General features: G+C 45.3%; 1 protein-coding gene and 1 pseudogene across 1 annotated transcript in view; both read left to right on the forward strand.

Moving 5' to 3' along the window:
• The window catches only part of LOC132828628 (zinc finger protein 850-like), a 43,553-nt pseudogene extending 34,290 nt beyond the window's left edge, over positions 1–9,263 (forward strand).
• Positions 9,264–11,152: 1,889 nt separating this feature from the next.
• LOC132828704 (gastrula zinc finger protein XlCGF26.1-like) overlaps positions 11,153–21,425 on the forward strand; it is a 30,978-nt gene continuing 20,705 nt past the window's right edge. The window contains exons 1-2 of the mRNA XM_060845789.1: positions 11,153–11,215; positions 14,753–15,700. Coding sequence (XP_060701772.1) covers positions 14,871–15,700 — 830 coding nt within the window. The 5' untranslated portion in view covers positions 11,153–11,215; positions 14,753–14,870. The remainder of the gene's footprint in view (positions 11,216–14,752; positions 15,701–21,425) is intronic.

The following is a 21,425-nucleotide window of genomic DNA, read 5'->3' on the forward strand; positions in this document are numbered from 1 at the left end:
AGCCTGCTCTGCCATTCATAGGATCATGGCTGATCTGTACGTGACCTCAGCCCCAGTTAGCTGCCCGCTCACCATAACCCTTAATTCCTTTACTGTTCAAAACATTATCGATATTAGCTTTAAAAACATTCACTGAGGAGCCCCAACTATTTCCCTGGGCAAGGAATTCCATAGATTAACAACACTCTGGGTGAAGAGATTCCTTCTCAGTTCTGCTCCCTCTCAGCTTGAGGCTGTGCCCTCCTGTCCTCCTTTCACCTGCCAGTGGAAACATCCTCTCTGCTTCTATTTTGTCCATTCCCCCATTTCTTTCATAATCTTATGTTTCTATAAGACACCCCCATTCTTTTAAATTCCAATGAATATAATCCCAGTTTACTCAATGTCTCTTCATAAGCCAACCTCTTCAACTCCGGAATCAACCTAATGAACCCGCTCTGCACCACCTCTCGTGCCAATACATCCTTTCTCAAGTAAGGAGATCAAAACAGCATGCAGTACTCCGGGTGTGCCCTCACCAGCATCCTATACTGCTGCAACATGACCACCCCCCCGCCCCCCCTTTTAAACTCAATCCCTTTAGCAATCAGGGACAGAATTCCATTTGCCTTCCTAATTTAACCTGTTGTACCGGCAGACTGAACTTCTGTGATTCATAGGCAAGGACACCCAGGTCCCTCTGCACAGCAGCATGCTGCAACATTTTACCATTCAACGCATAGTCCTTTTTACTGTTATTCCGGTCAAAATGGATGACTTCACATTTATTAAGCTGGTATTCCATCTGCCAGACCTTTGCCCACTCACTTAAAGTATCTATGTTCCTGTGCAAAGTTTCCCTGTCCGCTGCACACTTTGCTCTGCCACTCATCTTAGTTTCATCTGCAAACTCTGACACACTGCACGTTGTCGCCAACTCCAAATCATCTCTGTAAATTGAGAATCATTGTGGAACCAATATTGATCCCTGAGGCACACCACCAGTTACTGATTACCAGCCAGAAAAGGACTCATTTATCCCCAGGCTTTGTTTCCCGTTAGTCAACCAATCGTCCATCCATGAGAACCCATTTCCTGTGATAAGATGCTGTGCATTTTTATCTTACACAGCAGCCTCTTGTGCGGTATGTGGTCGAAGGTGAGGTCATAGAGATGTACAGCATGGAAACAGACCCTTCGGTTCAACCTGTCCACGCCGACCAGATATCCCAACCCAATCTGCGCAGATTCACTGCTGTGTCAGGGAGCAGTGTGGGTTTCTTTCATTCCAGCAATTTTTTTTATCTTTGTTTCCAGTTTGATCTCATCTGGAGTACTGAGGGTGGCTTTGAAAATGGCCCCTCTTGAAGGATGAGTGTTGATATTAGAAGTAGGATACTGCTGATACTCCAGAACTTTCAATTCTCGAATGGAAATGGGCATTCTACTGCCTGGAATCCTGAGGTGAATTACAATAAATGTTCATTCGTTGGTTGGTCATGAATGAGTCGCTGCATTCGTGAGAGAACCAGGAAATGCAAATTGCCTCTGCAGGGAATGTGGGAAGAAAAGAACAGGAGTGGTACACAACAAGGCAGAGAACGTTCAGGAGCTGTGCTGTGGAGCGGAGGAGCAGTCAAAATTGTACTTTATCGCTATGGATCAATGTCCATTCTCATAGGCCAGCTCTGAACCGTGACATATTTTGTGTGTAACCATGCTCTAGGATTTTAAAAATCCTTGCCTAAGTATAAAATATATCGTATAATTTCAGATGTGACTCCTTGACAATGCTATCTCCTTCATGAATTCACCTCAATAATCAACACAAAATATCACTTCATGACATAACTTCACAACTTATGCTGCGATTGTGAGAAAACGAATGAAGAACATAGGAATAGGGGTAGACCATGCAGCCCGTAAACCTGTTCCACATTTAATGGAGATAACAATGAGATTGGAAGATGCAAAAATGGTAGAGATGAATCTGGGAAACGAAAAAGACTAGTCATTAAATTGGCTGAATAAATCGGTTCGGAAGACAATCAACTTCAAAATATTTGACCAAGAAAACATACATGATTGCCTTTCTGTTTTATTCGAGCTGACATACCAAGGAACACAGCATGCTGAGCTGAGAGAATGGTAGTGATATGGGTGATGTAATTTCTGCAGTTTAACTAAGGGTTAATAAGTAAGGGCGAACTGTGAGACTGAATGTAAGTTAGCCTAGAAACAGGGAGAAACTGTTATGTCAAAAACATGGCGGTTTGTAACCTTGAATGAAACTGACGTAAGCTGTTAATTAAAACTAGGCTGCTATGAAGCTAGGTACCCTTTGCAATAATACAATAGAAGCTCTTAAAATATTAAAAACATACAGATAACCAAGGCCTGGGATAGAGAAAAATAATGTAATGTTTAAGAAACAGGTGGCCATGATACAATAGTAGCTCTCAGAATATTAGAAACATACAGATAATCAAAGCGTTGGCAGAGAGAAGTGTGAAAGGTTTTGACCAATGGAATTGTTAAAAACAATATAAATCAAAGAATTGGCAGAGAAAAGCGTGAAATGTTTTAACCAATGGAATTGTCATTAATGTTTTTACATGTAAAAATAATGTATAAATATCAGTGCTGTAAAATCTTCCGTCGCGATTTTCCGAAGCTTTTTTTTGGAAGCCGCCCAAACTTGCAAGTTTGAAATAAACATCCATTGCTCATTTGTGTGTCTCGCAGCATTTCGATTTGCCACGGGAAAAGCGGTAGCCGGAGGGGATGAGAGCTGGTGCTGTCAGCTTGGAGTTCGCCTCCTAGGATGGGACCTTGTGGACAGTCTCCCTTGAAGTCAAGGGTTAAAGGACAGTCCGCGGTCGGCAGAGTGTGGAGGCAGAACTCGGTTGATCTGAACCATAGCCCTAGTGTAGAGTAGTTAGCCGAGTGTCAGGGACTATTCTTCGGAGATTTAGAATACCTAGACAGAATTCACTTATAACAAATTTGGGGGCTCGTCCGGGATACTAAAAAGAACTCCCACGGGAGGCTCTGAATGATTCCGGGACACTGTGACACACACAGATATTTGAGCAAACGATGTGAATAGGAAGCGCTTATAATAAAGTAAAAGGTTGAAGTTTTGATAAGGTAACAGGTTGAAGTGTTATCTTGAGTCTGACAACTCCGTGCACGGATCAAGGTAAGAACCTTCTCTGGTATTTGGGGTTTTTGCGGAATTGAGAAGTGTACACTGCCTTGTCGACTCTGTGGTTGTGACAGGTAACCGGGAAATTAAGGGTTAACTTGGTAACCGGGATAAAAGGGTTGACTGAGTAACCGGAGTATAGCAAACAGGTTAGCCTGAAGACCAACCATGGGTGGCCAATGTTCCGGGTTGAAAAAGGAACGGGAAGACGAAACCCCGAAAACTCCCCCCGATAGATTCTACAGAGATTGTGGAGGGCGGAAGAGATTAGTTACAAACTGATAGTGTTGAACCCCGTTTCTGGATGGTCTCTATTATCCTTACATAAAAGCCGTATAAGGGGGACAACTGAAGTTTATTTTTACCAGCAGCTTGCAGTATGACCGGCAGAGAGAGAGAGAGAGAGTGTGCGAGAACAGCAAGCAAAACATTTAACCCTTTGTGATTTGATTTGAATGCACATTTGTTTATTGGTGATTGAATGAGGAAGTTTTATTCACTGGAGCTTGAGTTCCAGGATTGTTTTAAATGTGATTTTTATGTAAACTTAACATGTATTTTTTTCAATATGTGAAGTACAGTTGAATTTTCAGTACAACAGTAGGCTGTCGGAAAAAAAAGACGATAACTTCCATGGTTATTATCTGAGACCTTGGATTCGGCCATTAGAATTTCTTTTAACTTGAATTGACAAATTATTGTAAGACAGCTCTGATTATTTTACGACCTAAAGTATTGTAATTGAGAAATGATTGTTCAGGAGTACATAAGAAAACTAATTTTGGATCTAAGTTAGGGTACTAAATCTGGGTGATTACAGTGGATTTCAAAATTGGGAACTGTATGCATTTTACATTTTAAATATTAAATACTGAATAAATAGACATAAATATATAAATATGTTTACAAGTTAGGAACAGGCTTTAAAGTTAGTCAAGCATGAATTAATAAATTGGTGTTTGAGGATATGAGAAGCTAGGAACATTGCAATATTTCTTAAAAAAAAGGAAGAACATAACGACTAAAGTGCCGATAGGGGACAAGGAGATTGTGTTTGTGTATGACCCCCTCACCAGTGGGGAGGTTGGAAAATTTAAATGGAAATGACGGTCCTGGTTGAGAATCCGATAGGATTGTCAGAACAAATTAATTTATTTTTGAGGCCCGGTCTGTATATGTGGGCTGAGTTAATGTCTATTTTTGAATATATTATTTACTGGGGGAGAAAGGAGACTTATATGGGGATACTGGATAGGGAAAGTGTTAATTGAGATTTTAAAAACAAACTAGTAGCAGTGCCGGTATTGAGCTTGCCTGACAATTTGGCATGAGAGGGGGATGGTTAGGGGTGAGGACAAATATCCCCTTCAGAACCCTAACTGGGACCACCACAATATAGAAGGGATAATATGTCAGACTTGCGAAATTTGATAATCCAAGGGATACAAACTTGCATCCCCAAACAGCAAAATTTAGCCAAGGTTTTCGACCTGAGGCAGGGAAAGGACGAGTCTCCCTGTGCGTTCTTACACAGATTAAGGGAGTCGGTTAGGAAATGTTCGAGTATAGACCCAGATGGGGAAATAGGATGACGGATGGTAAAGGTTCACTTCGTGACAAAGGCATGGCCTGATATCCAGAAGAAGTTACAGAAGATAGAGGACGGGAGCGGTAGAAATGAGTCGGAGTTGTTACAGGAGGTTCAGAAGGTATTTGTATAGAGAGACATAGTGGCGGAGAAACGGAAGGCTAAGATAATGATAGAAGGAAGGACTGTGAGTCCCCTGGGAGGATGAATGAAGGACACAAGGATGTCGCGGAAGGGATAGAGGAAGTTGGCAGAAGGGTGGTGAAGAGAAGTGGAATGTCCAGGGTAAGGGCTATGGACAATGGAGGCCGAAACCCGCAGGATGTTATCACTGTGGGAAACTAGGTCATTTCAAACGAGAATGCCCGGAGTTACGGAGAGAGAGAGAGAGGGCATCTACGGGATGGAATGTGAATAGGGAAAGGAGTCGGATAGATAAGGTGGATATCTAAATCTGAATATTTATGTATGTTTGAATGAGATGGGCCGGCCCGATTAGGAAGCACGAACGGAAGCTGCTAGTATAACTGGGTATGTGGGTGTTTACGGAGAGAGAGAGAGGATCTCTGTGTTGGTGAAGATCTGTGTGTGTCTTTGTGTGTGTAAATCTGATTGTAAAAAAAAAAGTAGTCTCTGTGGATGTGAGAATTTGTGTTTGTGTATGAATCTTTTTGTGTGAAATTCTCTGCGAAAATCTGTGTGGAGCTGTGGAAGTTGGAAACTATGTGTCATATCTCAAAAAGAGAGAGAGGAAGCTACTGCTGCAAGCTGTGAGAGAGAATCTAGCAGAAGGCTTCTCAGCTAACAAGCAGTTTAACACTTTGTGCTCTGGCTTGCATTCATCTGTTTGTTAATGGTTTTATGTTTAAAACTTGTTTGTCATTTGATTCAATGTGCTATTTTTGATTGTAATTTTATGAATGCTTAACGTTATTTTCTTTCATGATATGATTTTATTAGAACTTAAGGAGGAAAAGGAGGACCATTCATGAGATTAAGGACGAGGTAGTAATAAGTTAGAACAATTCCAAATTCACATAAGGGGTGGTATTCACCTTCAGGAAAATGAGGTATATAGGCTGCCAATAAGGCAGAGGGGAACAGAAACTCTGAGGCAGATGCGAATTAATATGGGTAACTTGAGAGTGAGTTTCAGGACGTTGAAACAGTAAGTAGACTGTATTGCGCTGAGATTGTTCGTGGGGGCTAGAAAATGCTCTTATTAAAACAGTAATTAAATCATGCCACATAATTTAAAAATTTCATAATCATAGGCTACTTCAGTACTAAAGGCACAAGAGAGAAAAGACAAAATGAAAATGACACTGCAAAGTAACAAAATTTTCTGCCCTTTTCAGTTAAATGAAACTATGATGAAAGTGAATACTCTCACTTTGTCAATCTGTACTTCAAGTGAACTCAGTCCCGTAAAAAGTTATGAAAGTTAGGGCTTCTAATAGCTATGCTTTGCAACACCATCAAGATTTTCTACTCTTGGTGAATGTCACATTTTGGATCAACATCTTTTGAATTTTTTTTTCGAGATACCATTATTTTGAATCTATTATTGAAAATTGGATATATTTTTGTGCAGTCAATACCATTTACTGTTTGACAAACTTTGGTATCTTTGCACTGCTACATTTATTTTTATTGGGAAGTGATGCTTATGGATTTAGTGAGCAGCTTAATATTCTTTTATAAAGCCTACTCTTGATGTAAAATTACTGTTCAAGGCATATTGTTAGTGGATTTATACACATTATTATAAAAGTACAAAACTTAAGTGGAGTTTTAAAGATGCAAGATGAAAGGATGGGAAACATAATTAAAAATGTTACTGACAACCGACCCTGAACAGTTCCATATGTAGAGCAGTGACCTCCGGGGAAAAAGGGGGGGAAGATCTGCCACATGGGGACTGCCCAGGCAGCAGTACTGGAGACTGGGAGTGGAGATAGTTGGGGAAAAGAGTTAGCACTTGAAGACCTGGTGGTCGAGAGGAGGTCGCTATGAGCTCCGACGCGCAGACACAGGAGACAGTGACAGGCAGACATAGACAGAGAGACCAACACTGTATGAGAGAGAGAGAGCGATCAGCTGTGTGAGAGGACCTACAGAGAGAGAATGGAAGCTATTACATTTTGTTGTGTTTCTGGCTGAAAGTCATCTGTTCGTTAGTGCATGAATGTTTGAGTGTTTATCACCTAGAGCTTGAGTCACGAGATATGTGTATATGTAAATATGTTGAGACCCTGGGCTTCGCTGTTTCTCGTTTACTCCACCAGGGACTCCTGACTCAGACACCACCTCTGGATTTCGCTGTGCACACTATTGAACCCGGTGAAGGGGTTTTGATCAAACATTGGCAACAGCAAACTCTCGAACTTGTGTGGGACGGCCCGTTCCTAGTACTCCTCACCACTGAATGGCGGAGAAAGGCTGGCAAAGGGCCAGTACCCTCTCCAGTTAAGAAAGGAGTCTGGACAGCCGAATCAACACGTGACCCACTGAAACTCAGACTGAACAGACTTTGAGTAACTGATTATACAGTGGCGACGCGAGCGCGGGGATTATTTCTGTAGAATTGTATGTTAAATTGTTTTGTGCTCCATTATGATGTTTCAGAGTTATGGTGCTAGACTGGGATTTGGGCAAATGTCTTTTTCTTATGTGGATGTATCATTGGTTGTTCCTGAGTCTAAAAATCCACAAGTGATAGAAGCTGATGCATGCAACTTAGTTGGTTGTTTGTCTGTAGATTTACAGAGACTATACCTCGGTACAAAGATACATTTTATTGACATGTTTGGGACTGGAAATGGGTATGAAGGTCTTGTCCCGATACACAGGTCCCCCTTCCGTCCAGCTCGCAGTTGTCCCGATAGACAGTGTCACCCAATATACCTGATAATCAAGGAGACCTCATCGGACCAGTTTGGGGTGAGGTGAAGATAAACAAAAACATGGACAATTTGTTGGCTGCTGTTTTCGAGTTGATGTAGGGCAGAAAGAACTTGGGAACCCACTGGAAAGTTACAGAGGTAAAGGACTTGAGATGGACTTTCGCAATAGAAACGGAATATGGGGATACAAATGCCTGGGTAGAATGGGTAAAGTCTGAACAGAAGCAATCGCTATGCATGTGCCTCCGGCAGGCCGTTGGCCCAAGTGGCCCCCTTTCCGCTCGGGTGGGAGCAGGACATGCAGGGCATGGAATGTATGATAGCCCTGTATCAGGAAGAGACTGCATGGAGTGATGGGAATTGTACCTCCCTATCTCGGATATTCCCTCCTTTGAAGGCGAAAGAGGTACGTGCTCCCCCCCACATTTTCAGGATTTGGGGGAGCTGACATTGTGTACAGAGATTAACAATGTCACCGCAACAAAGGAAGGAGGGAACTATTCAGCACTACAGGTTCCCCGAGCGGATCTGTGGTGGTACTGTGGAGGGAAACTGTTGAGACCCACCCTGCCCCCAGATTGGGACGGGATATGTGCAATTCTACAATTGGCAATTCCATTTACCCTGGCATTTGAGAAGGAAGACATAGTAGGGGAACAGGAAACACATAAGAGCCATGGGCGGTTTATTAACTTTACCAGAGACGCAGTCAAGGGGCTGGCGGAGCAACTGGACGCCACCAGTCGGATGGAGTGGGAGAATAGGTTAGCCTTGGATAGCAGAAAATTCGGGTGTAAATACTGATTGGACTGGCTGGAGCTGTGGTTCGGGAAATGGAAAGGGGTGATGGTCTCAGTTATAGTTTCGTTCCTGGTGGTAACAGGGGTCTTAGTCGTTCTGGCCTGTTGAATAATTCCCTGTGTGTGGGGTTTAATCACCCGCCTTATTGAGACGGCCCTGATGAAGGGCGACCCGCGTACAGTGGTGGGCATTCACCTCCAGACTGTTGCGGACGATCCTGAGGCTGATTGGGATAGAGAGGCCATGATTATGCTGCAGAAATTACAGACCATATAAAAAGACAGGGGGGATTGATATGGGTGATGTAATTTCTGCAGTTTAACTAAGGGTTAATAAGTAAGGGCGAACTGTGAGACTGAATGTAAGTTAGCCTGGAAACAGGGAGAAACTGTTATGTCAAAAACATGGCGGTTTGTAACCTTGAATGAAACTGACGTAAGCTGTTAATTAAAACTAGGCTGCTATGAAGCTAGGTAACCTTGGCAATAATACAATAGAAGCTCTTAAAATATTAAAAACATACAGATAACCAAGGCCTGGTATAGAGAAAAATAATGTAATGTTTAAGAAACAGGTGGCCATGATACAATAGTAGCTCTCAGAATATTAGAAACATACAGATAATCAAAGCGTTGGCAGGGAGAAGTGTGAAAGGTTTTGACCAATGGAATTGTCATTAATGTTTTTACATGTAAAAAAAATGTATAAATATCAGTGCTGTAAAATCTTCCGTCGCGATTTTCCGAAGCTTTTTTTTGGAAGCCGCCCAAACTTGCAAGTTTGAAATAAACATCCGTTGCTCATTTGTGTGTCTCGCAGCATTTCGATTTGCCACGGGAAAAGCGGTAGCCGGAGGGGATGAGGGCTGGTGCTGTCAGCTTGGAGTTCGCCTCCTAGGACGGGACTTTGTGGACAGTCTCCCTTGAAGTAAACATAGACATAGAATGATACAGCGCAGTACAGGCCCTTCGGCCCTCGATGTTGCGCCGACCGAATCCTACCTAACCTATACTAGCCCAATAACTTCCAAATGCCTATCCAATGCCCGCTTAAATGACCATAAAGAAGGAGAGTTCACCACTGATACGGGCAGGGCATTCCATGAACTCACAACCCGCTGTGTGAAGAATCTACCCCTAACATCTGTCCTATACCTACCACCCCTTAATTTAAAGCTATGTCCCCTAGTAACACCTGACTCCATTAGCGGTAAAAGGTTCTTAGTATCTACCCTATCTAAACCCCTAATCATCTTATACACTTCTATCAGATCTCCCCTAAACCTTCTCTTCTCCAATGAGAACAGCCCCAAGTGCCTCAGCCTTTCCTCATAAGATTTTCCTACCATTCCAGGCAACATCCTGGTAAACCTCCTCTGCACTCGTTCTAAAGCTTCCACATCCTTCCTATAGTATGGCGACCAAAACTGCACACAATACTCCAGATGAGGCCTCACCAGAGTCTTATACAACTGCAACATGACCTCAGGACTCCGGAACTCAATTCCTCTGCCAATAAAGCCCAGTACACCATATGCCTTCCTCACAGCACTATTTACCTGGGTGGCAACTTTCAGAGATCTGTGTACATAGACACCAAGATCCCTCTGCTCATCCACACTACCAAGTAGCCTACCATTAGCCCAGTAATCCATCATCTTGTTATTCCTACCAAAGTGAACGACTTCGCACTTAGCTACATTGAATTCCATTTGCCACATTTCCGCCCAGCTCTGCAACTTATCTATATCCCGCTGTAACCTACCACTTCCTTCCTCACTATCCACAACTCCACCGACTTTTGTGTCATCCGCAAACTTGCTTACCCAGCTTTCAAGTCCTTCCTCTAGATCATTTATAAAGATAACAAAAAGCAATGGTCCCAAAACAGATCCTTGTGGTACACCGCTAGTAACTGCACTCCAAGATGAACATAATCCATCAACTACTACCCTCTGTCTCCTTCCAGCCAGCCAATTCCTAATCCAAACCTCTAATGTATCCTCAATGCCATACCTCCGAAGTTTTAGCATTAGCCTACCATGGGGAAGTCAAGGGTTAAAGGACAGTCTGCGGTCGGCAGAGTGTGGAGGCAGAACTCGGTTGATCTGAACCATAGCCCTAGTGTAGAGTAGTTAGCCGAGTGTCAGGGACTATTCTCCGGAGATTTAGAATACCGAGACAGAATTCACTTATAACAGTAGGGATGTCATATGATATGATGAATCATTGAATAGACAGAGAGCTCTGTTTGTAAAATATATGCTTTTTTTTAATTGTGTGCAAACTAAAGCAGTCTGTTCAAGACCAAATTTTTTAAAAAATCACACAACACCAGGTCATATTCCAACAGGTTCATTTGCAAGCCCTAGCTAGTTATGTGATTTTTTAACTTTGTCCACCTTAGTCCAACACCTGCACCTCCACATCAAGACCAAATTGGAGACACAAGCAGAAACTGTCTTGATGTGGAGAAAGCAAACGCCCCTGTGAAACATCGCAGCAAGTTTCTATTATGTTCAAGGTGTTATAAAAATGCACAACGTTGTCATTGTTGCTGTCTGTGGGCAGTGGGTCCCTTTGCCACTCTGCAGCCCACCATTCCCCACAATGGAGGTACCCGAGCCACGATTAGGGGAGCAGTGCGCAGGCGCGGTACCGGATGGCGTACAGCGCACGCGCGGAGCCGTTAATGGCGGTTGACGGATGGGTCTTGTCCTCCGTCCCGAAAACGGTGAGCAGGAGGCGGGCCTGACGGAGCGGTGGACGGAGGGATGGTGGGGGCTGGGTTCGCAAGCATCTCGTTCACGCCGCGAATCCAATTTAATGCACACGGGTGCCCGATTGGCACGGAGTGAGGATGAGCCAGAGGCTTTCACTCCGAGTGAGGCCCCGGGGAACGTCCGCCATTGTGTGCTGGGGGGCAGCGCACGCAAGGGCGCATGCGCCTCCGCCATCTTTATCGGGGGCAATATTTGGAATGAGTGGGCGGAGCTTGCTTCCCATTGTTAAGAATGGAAACAACTTGTCCATTCAGCTGCATTAGCCCTGTACCCCCAATGTCTTGTTGAGGAGGCAGAGTGGAAAGGAAAGGAAGCAAATCCTGCTCTTCCAGATCCCACTATCTCATGGGACATCCCTTGTGTTGAAACATTTGCTCAGTCACATGGCTGACCAGCGTTCCCTCTTAATTTACTAAATGAGAGCCGAAAGCAGTGCAGATGCTGTAAGTCAGAACCAAACGTTCTGAGGAAGGTCCACTCAACCTGAAAGGTTAACTCTGACGTCTCTGCACAGACGTTGCCAGACCTGCTGAACTTTCTGTCTGTGTTTCCCTCTTACTTACTGGCGCCCATCGCTGTGCATGGATCCTCGGTGCCCGTCTTAGAGGGCAGGTTGCTCACGACCATGGGTAGACGTTGTCCTCGAATCGAAGGACTGCTTTCCACAACGAGGGGCAATGCACAGTGGGGAACGTGCATGAGGAGGGAGTGTATTCCTCCTGGCTTCTGTGATGGGTTTTGTAAACTTTGTTCGTGGATGATTCACATGCACACACAGCACATACCAACATTTGTTTCGCCTGAATATCTATCCTGGACTGACTGTTGGTCGGTTTGCTTATATTAATCATTCATGGGATATCGGCATTAATGGCTAGGCAAACATTTATTGCCCATCCCTAGTTACCCTTGAGAAAGTGGTGTACTTTGCACTTGAACTACTATAATTTCTTTGATGTAGGTGCCATTAGGGAGGGAATTCCAGGATGTTGAAGGGTTGGTTATACATTTCCAAGTCAGGATGGTGAGTGGCTTGGAGGGAAACATTTGAGGGGTGATGTTCCCTTGACCTTGATGATAGACGTTGTCAATTTGAAAGGTGCTGCTTCAGGATCTTTGATGAATATGTGCACTGCATCTTGTAGATGGTACACACTATTGCTGACTGTTGGTGGTGGAGTCAGTGTCTTACAGCACAGAAATCAACCCTTTGGTCCAACTCATCTATGCTGACCAGATATTCTTAATTAACCTTGTCCTATTTGCCAGCATTTGACTCATTATCTCCCTAAACCCTTCCTATTCATATACCATTCAGATGCCTTCTAAATGTTGTAATTGTGAGTGCTTGTAGATGTGACCATTAAGTGGGCTTCCCTGTCCTGGATACTGTCAGGCTTCTTGAGAGCTGCACTTGGCCAGACAAATAGCAAGTTTTACATCTGACTCCCGAGTTGTATCTTCTGCCCAGTGGAAGAAGTGAGAAGAGATTATCTTGTGATCTTGGCTGCCTTCCTCGGGCAGCGAGACATTTGGATGGAGTCAGTGAAGGACTGACTGAAGCTTGCATGAAGGACCGGGTTGAGTTCACAACTCTCTGCAATTTCCTACGGTCCTGGGCAGAGCAGTTGCCATACAAAGCCGTGATGGATCAGGATAGAACGCTTTTTATGGTGCATCTCTTAAAGATTGGTGAGAGTCTTTATGGACATGCCAAATTACCTTAACCTCTTAGAATCTCTACAGTTTGGAAACAAGCACTTTGGCCCAACAAGTCCACATTGATCCCTCCCAAACCCATTCCCCATTACTCTACATTTATCCCTGACTAATGCACCTAACCTACACATCCCTGAACACTATGGGGCAATTTAGCATATCCAATCCACCCTAACCTGCACACCTTTGGATTGTGGGAGGAAACTGGAGCATCCAGAGGAAACCCAGGTAGACAGAGGGAGAATGTGCAAACTCCACACAGACAGTCACCCCGAGGCTGGAATTGAACCCGGGTCCCTGGCGCTGTGAGGCTGCAGTGTGAACCACCATGCCACTCCTGAGGAAGAAGAGACATTGTTGTGGTTTCTTGACTGTAGCATCAGGAACCTGACGCTGTCTGCCATCTCCACCTCTGCACCATTGATGTAGACGGGGATATGCCAGGTCGGAGTTGTCCTGCCTTTTTGTGTACACTCTCTCCTCCTGGCCTAGGGTTCACCACACATGTTCCCTGCTGCGTATTGCCCTCCGCTGTGGTCACCAGTCTCTATGTTTGCGGATGACGTCTACTCAGATTTCCTGAGTTTCTGCCCTGGGTCTTCGTGTGACCAAACAGTGTGACTTGGAGGGGATGGTGTTCACTTACACCTGCTACTCTGATTCTTCTAGGTGGCAGAGTGCAACATTTAAGAGGCATCTGGATGGGTATATGAATAGGAAGGGTTTGGAGGGATATGGGCCGGGTGGGACTAGATTGGGTTGGGAATATCTGGTCAGCATGAACGGGGTTGGACCGAAGGGTCTGTTTCCATGCTGTACATCTCTAGGACTCTATATCCTGTGAGTGTTCCGATTTGAATTGTATTGAATGGAGCCCAGGTCCGGAGTTATAGACCAAATAAAGCCTGTGTCTCTTAGTCTGTGTTGTTATCTCTCTATGTTTGTGTTTCACCACCACCGCCCCGAACTCACCATAAAGATGGAGTTATATATAAGACCATAAGACATAGGAGTGGAAGTAAGGCCATTCGGCCCATCGAGTCCACTCCGCCATTCAATCATGGCTGATGGCATTTTAACTCCACTTACCCGCATTCTCCCCGTAGCCCTTGATTCCTCGTGATATCAAGAATCTATCAATCTCTGCCTTGAAGACATTTAGCGTCCCGGCCTCCACTGCACTCTGCGGCAATGAATTCCACAGGCCCCACCACTCTCTGGCTGAAGAAATGTCTCCGCATTTCTGTTCTGAATTGACCCCCTCTAATTTTAAGGCTGTGTCCACGGGTCCTAGTCTCCTCATCTGATGAAAAAAATTTCCTAGCGTTCACCCTTTCCAAGCCATGTATTATCTTGTAAGTTTCTATTAAGTCTCCCCTTAATCTTCTAAACTCCAATGAATACAATCCCAGGATCAATGCTTAGATGATGATCAAATGAAAGGACTTTTAGTTTTCAGTTGATCATGTAAGATTCCAGTCCCAACTTGAGGTTGGAGGTAAAGAATGGAAAATTGAACCAATGCTAATGAAAATTTCTAGTTCAGAGCAAGAGCAGGAAATGGTATCCACATAATAGCCTAGATCATGTGGCAAACATCCCTTGCTGAAGAACCTCTTTGGGTTTTATTTTAAAAGTCAATCCAGGAGCCTTCTCACAGTCATTTCTGCCTAGGACAGTCCCACAATGACCAGATTTATGCAGCTCAATTTCGAACACTGCCTTTCTGAGTTCGTTCTCACCTGTTTTCTTTTCCATATTTCAATCAGTTTAACAGGATTTCAGAAAGGGAAGATTTGCTGATGGGATACTCAAACTGAACATCGCCCCCAAGTTTGTGCAGAATCGGCCACATTATCGCAACGTGAGGACCGCTAGACTTTGACCATGGAAGGAAGCAACACCGTTCACATTGGGGAGAAGCCGTACACCTGTTCTGTTTGTGGACGAGGCTTCAGCCGGGTGTCTGGTCTCTCAAAACATAAATGCAGTCAGGATGGGGAGAAACCGTGGAAGTGTGGGGACTGTGGGAAAGGATTTCAATATCCCGGCCAACTGGAAATCCATCGGCGCAGTCACACTGGGGAGCGGCCGTTCACCTGCTCCGATTGCGGGAAGGAATTCGCTCGGTTATCCACCCTGCTGACGCACCGGCGAGTTCACACCGACAAGAGACCCTTTAAATGTCCAGACTGCGGGAAGTGCCATAAAAGCTCCGGGGAACTGATGTCCCATCAGCTTGTTCACACCGACGAGAGACCGTTCCGGTGCTCTCACTGCGGGACTGGCTTCAAGCGATCGTCCCAACTCATCGTGCATGAGCGCATTCACACCGGAGAGAGGCCCTTCACCTGCTCCGTGTGTGGGAAAGGCTTCACTCAATCCACCCACCTGCTGAAGCACCAGCGCATTCACACCGGGGAGAGGCCGTTCACCTGCTCCGAGTGTGGGAAAGGATTCACTCGGTCCTCCAACCTCCTGACGCACCAGCGAGTTCACACCGGAGAGCGGCCTTTCAACTGCCTGGACTGCGGGAAGTGCTTTAAAAGTTCCAGTGAACTGATGCGCCATCAGCGGGTTCACACCGACGAGAGACCGTTCAGGTGCTCCCACTGCGGGACTGGCTTCACACGATCATCTGACCTCACCGTACACCAGCGAATTCACACCGGAGAGAGACCGTTCACCTGCTCCGAGTGTGGGAAGGGATTCACTAAGTTATCCAATTTACTGGCACACCAGCGGGTTCACAACTGACTGCTGCGTTTGGACTTTTGTGTGACTTACATCCAGACCTCGAATCGTGTTTTTATTGGATTCAGTTAATAGTCCTGAGCCCAGTTGTCAGTATTATTTGCAGGTAAAAAATCAAATCAGTGTTTCAAATACAGTGTATTGAATCTTTGTAATGGTTCTAATACAAGTTGGTTCCCCAACTCCTCCTTCCTCACCACTGTTAAGACGGAATTTGTCCTTGCATGTTCGTGTTAGGAGGAGAGACAACAGACGTTCAATTGTTTGGCTCAAGCAGGCTTTATTGCAGAATCGTAGCTGATACAGTGAATCACCATGTATTCACTGGAGAAGGCGCGCGTTCTGCCTTCCCCCTACAAAATCGCTCCTGATATACTCTTGCTAAGCAAAGCTACATGATCTCTCGCACACAAAGCGTTTCTTGTTATTGAGCTCGTTTGGCCTTGGCAGCTGTTTACGAGACGGTTTCAGTCTCGTAAACAGCAGTCCAGCTGCACAGGCAGTTTCGGTCACGTAGACCGCAATTCAGCAGCAGTCCAAACAACAGCTCTGCAGCGCCCCCCGATTCCCCGAGCAACAGCTACAGTTCTACCCTCCCTAGACCTATATCCATCCCAACACCACCAACAACAAGCGCGGGGAGCTCACAAAGCTTCCTTCTCACTAAGGTTGAGTCAATCCGATCAGCTGCCTCTGCCGTTCCCTCTCTTCCATTGGATACTTGGTCAAGCATTTATTCTTGTCTGAGCCCGAAATTCATGTCGAATCATAGAGATGTACAACATGGAAACAGACCCTTCAGTCCAATGCTAACCAGGTACCCTAAAGCTAACCTAGCCCCATTTCCCGGCACTTGGCCTATGTCCCTCTAAACCTTCCCTGTTCGTAGAGGAATGTCCATTGAGTTAAAGAGCTAAAGAGCATGGTCCAATTAATCCCTACCAACCAGATATCCTAAATTAATCTCGTCCCATTTGCCAGCATTTGGCCCACATCCTTCGAAACCCTTCCTATTCATACACCCATCCAGATGCCTTTGAAATGCTGCAATTGTACCAGCCTCCATCACTTCCTCTGGCAGTTCATTTCATACATGCACCACCCTCTGCATGAAAAAGTTGCCCCTCAGGTCCCTTTTATATCTTTCCCCTCTCACCCTTAAACCTATGCCCTCTAGTTCTGGATTCCCCCATTCCAGGGAAAAGACCTTGTCTATTTACACTATCCATGCCCCTCATGGTTTTATAAACCTCTATAAGATCACTTCTCAGCCTCCAACACTCCAGAGAAAACATCCCCAGCCTATTCAGCCTCTCCCTGTAGCTCAAACCCTCCAACTCAGGCAACATTTTTGTAAATATTTTCTGAACCATTTCAGGTTTCATAACATCCTTCCTATAGGAGGGAGACCAGAATTGCACACACATTCCAAAAGTAGCCTATCCAATGTCCTGTACAGCCGCAACATGATCTCCCAACTCTTATACTCAATGCTTTGTCCAGTAAGGAAAGCATACCAAACGCTGCTTTCACTATCCTGTCTATTGCGACTCCACTTTCAAGGAGCTACGAACCTGCACTCCAAGATCTCTTTGTTCAGCAACACTCCCCAGGAGATAGGATAAATAGACAAAGTCTTTTCCCTGGGGTGGGGGAGTCCAGAACTAGAGGGCATAGATTTAGGGTGAGAGGGGAAAGATATAAAAGAGACCTAACGGGCAATTCTTTTCATGCAGAGGGTGGTACGTGTATGGAATGAGCTGCCAGAGTAAGTGGTGGAGGCTGTTACAATTGCACCACTTAAAAGGCATTTGGATGGGTTTGGAGGGATGCTGGCTGGTGGGACTAGATTGGGTTGGGATATATGGACGGGTTGGACCGAAGGGTCTGTTTCCGTGCTGTACATCTCTGACTACATGACTTTACCATGAAGTGTATAAGTCCTGCTCTGATTTGCCTTTCCAAAACGCATAGAGGTGTACAGCACGGAAACTGGCCCTTCAGCCCAATGTGTCTGTGCTGACCAGGTTTCTTAAACTGAATTGGTCCCATTTATCTGCATTTGACCCATGTCTCTAAACCTTTCCTGTCCATGTATCTGCCCAAAGATCTTTTAAATGTTGCATTTGTACCTGCCACGACATTGTCCTCTGGCAGTTTGTTTCAAATACACACCACCCACTGGGTGAAAAGGTGGCCCCTCAGCTCCTTCTGAAATCTAGGTTAAAAACAATGACCGCAGATGCTGGAAACCAGAGTCTAGATCAGAGTGGTGCTGGAAAAGCACAGCACTTCAGGCAGCATCCGAGGAAAATCGATGTTTCGGGCAAAAGCCCTTCATCAGGAATACAGGCAGAGTGCCTGAAGGGGGGAGAGATAAAATCTTGCCTCTCACCTTAAATCTATGGCCTCTAGCCTTGGACTGCCCTATCCTGAGAAAAAGACTGTTGCTGTTCACCTTGTCTATGCCCCTCATGATTTTATAAACCTCTATAAGGTCAGCCTTTTCCGCTCCAGGGAGATAAGTCCCAGCCTGTCCAGACACTCCTTATAACTCAAGCGCTCCAGTCTTGGTGACATCCATTTTTGCGCCCTTTCCAGTTTAATAACGTCCTTTGTACAGCAAGGTGACCAGAATTATTCACAGTAGTCCAAATGTGTCACCAATGTCTTGCACAGCCATAATGTGACACCTGAGCTTCTGTACTGAATGCTCTGATCAGGGCAGGCAAGCGTGCCAAATGCTTTCTTCACTACCCTGTCTACCTGCCATAGAAATGTACAGCACGGAAAGCAGACCCTTCAGTCCAACCCGTCCATGCCGACCAGATATCCCAACCCAATCTAGTCCCACCTGCCAGCACCCGGCCCATATCCCTCCAAACCCTTCCTATTCATATACCCATCCAAAAGCCTTTTAAATGTTGCAATTGTACCAGCCTCCACCACTTCCTTTGGCAGCTCATTCCATACACATACCTCCCTCTGAGTGATAAATTTGCCCCATTAGGTCTGTTTTATATCTTTCCTCTCTCACCCTAATCCTATGCCCTCTATGTACGGCCCTGGTTTGTCTAGCCAAAACGCGACACCTCGCATTTATCTGAACGAAACACCTTTCTCCATCTAGCGTCTGTACACACCAGTGAGTTCAAAGTGGCGGGAGAACAATCAAATTAGCCTGACAAGATCTGTGCGTGTATATTTACTGATGGTGCACGTGCCGTGGTCCAACTGCCTCCATCTTCTCTCACTGCAGGAAGAGGTTCAGGTGCTTGTCAGACCTGCAGCAACATCAGTGAATTCACTGGTGTCTCAGTGCTGAACTTGAGCTCATACCGGAGAGAGGTCACTTACCTGCTCCAGATGTCAGAAGAGACTCATCTGAACTGGTTGCACACCAGTCAGTCCACACTGTCGGACGATCTTCCAAATGGATTACAGCAAATTTTATCCCACGTCCTGTCGAGCTGATGTCCCATCCATGTGAACGTGTTGATGGAACAAGAGACCGTTCAGGTGCTCTCGTTGCAGGCTTGTGTTCAGACCATCATCTCAATTCACTGAACGTCAGCGCGTGTGTGGTGGGGGAGGTCAAGTGTGGAAAGGGGTTCAGTTGGTCATCCTACCTCAGAAAATACAATGTACCAGCGCCAGTAAAAATCTATTTCTGAGAATCTAATCTGAGCAGAAATTTTCAAAGCAAAATGTGTCTGCTAAATCATCAACATGAATCATAAGCAGGTGTACGATCTACAAGAGATGCTGCAAAGAAGTTACCAAAGATCCTCCAGTTTTATCGTCCAAAACCAATGGCCACTTCCATCCAGAAGAACAAAGGCTGCAGATGCATGGGAATGCCACCACCTTCAGGTTCCCCTGTGAGCCACTCACCATGCTGACTTGGAAATATATCGCTGTTCTTTCACTGTCACTGGACCCAAACCTTGGAATTTCCTCCCTAATGGCATTGTGGGTCACCCCACTGCAAGTGGACTGCCCAGATTCAAGACAGCAGCTCACCACCACCTTCTCAAGGGAAACTAGGGACAGACAGTAAATGCAGGCCACCCAGCGGTGCCCACGTCCCGCAGATGAATAAAAAGAAACATTCACACTGCCGGTAGGCTGCTTACCTGGTCAACGTGTGGGAGAGATTCACTTTGTTATCCCAACTTGGGCGCTGAGATACCAGTGAATGCACGAGTGACTGTCATAACTGCTGCAGTTAAAGAGACATACAGGACTGAATCGTATTCGTTCTGACCCGTTGGTGTTTGCTACTGCTGGTAATAATAATCCCTGCAACTGGGCTGGGGTTTAATAGTCTGGATAAATGCCAAATAGGTCAGCCCATGTGTTACCACATCGTTGTCTTTCCCAGCTGGACCATTGATCATTCCTGAGCAGAGCACGGAAAGGACAGTCTGGGGGGGGGCAGGATTGTACAGCCGAAACCTGTCGGGACACGGTCCTCCAGAGTCCCGCTGAGAGGGACAAACAGCACTTTGGTCTTCCTCATCTCTCTTCACTGACAGCGAAGTCAGGGTTGATCCTGAGGTGAGGAAGAAACGTATCCCGGCCGCTCTCCTCAGTTGCTCACAGCTCCGAGAGTGCGAACACAAGCTCCTTCGCAACTGGGGTTTCGAGTCAGCGAGGACCACGGGGAGTGGGGGGGGGGAAACGTGCTGTCAAATCAGAGACTGGGGTCCAACTGGGATTTCGTCCTGACTGAAAGTGTGGCATCAGGTTTACATTTCTAGTCTGAGAATGCCTGCTGCAGTTCTTTTGTGAAGATGTAACGTGTTCATCCACTGGGAAGGAATTCACTCCCTGTCCCATCTACTGACATCCCAACAAATTCACACTCCTGAGATAACTTTTAAATTCCCAGACTGTGGGAGGTGTATCAAATGTGTTGGGAACATATGCACCATCAACATGTTTGCGCTGACCCGAGACAGTTCAGATGTCACTCTGCTAGGACGGGGCTCAAGCAGTTACTTCAATTCACTGTCCGTCAGGGAGTTCACACTGAGGAGGGACTGTTCACCCGCTCAGAGTGTGGGAAGGGTTTCAATCAGCCAGCCCATCATTACAGTGATTGGAACTTGCTGTTAATCACATACAAGACTGAATCATGTACATTTGTATCTGTTGGGGCTGATGTAGAAAATCCCCAGCCCACTTAGAAGTGTGAACGCCGTTGATAAAATACAAATAAATCAGCTTGATGTTAAATGCAGCAAATGCATGCCTTTTTGATATGTTTGACTCAGGTCAGTTACTTTCTCATCTGTCTTCATTGTACATGAGCACACTCACACCGCAGGAAAACAGTTCATTGACTCTTAATGTGAGATTTGATCATTCGACCACTCTACTGAGGTAAAGGATGCTCAATTGGAATTCATCCATTTGACCGGAAATTCCTTTTAAATACCAGATACCAAATATATATTCTCCCAAATATATAAATTCAAAGAAATCTTATATGAGAAGAAATATAATTGATTCAGAGTTGTAATGTAGAATTTTGAATTAGATTACTTACAGTGTGGAAGCAGGCCCTTCGGCCCAACAAGTCCATACCGACCCTCCGAAGCGCAACCCACCCAGACCCATTCCCCTACATTTACCCCTTCACCTAACACTATGGGCAATTTAGCATGGCCAATTCACCTAACC

Source organism: Hemiscyllium ocellatum, chromosome 27 (assembly GCF_020745735.1).
Source record: "Hemiscyllium ocellatum isolate sHemOce1 chromosome 27, sHemOce1.pat.X.cur, whole genome shotgun sequence".
Lineage (NCBI taxonomy): Eukaryota > Metazoa > Chordata > Chondrichthyes > Orectolobiformes > Hemiscylliidae > Hemiscyllium > Hemiscyllium ocellatum.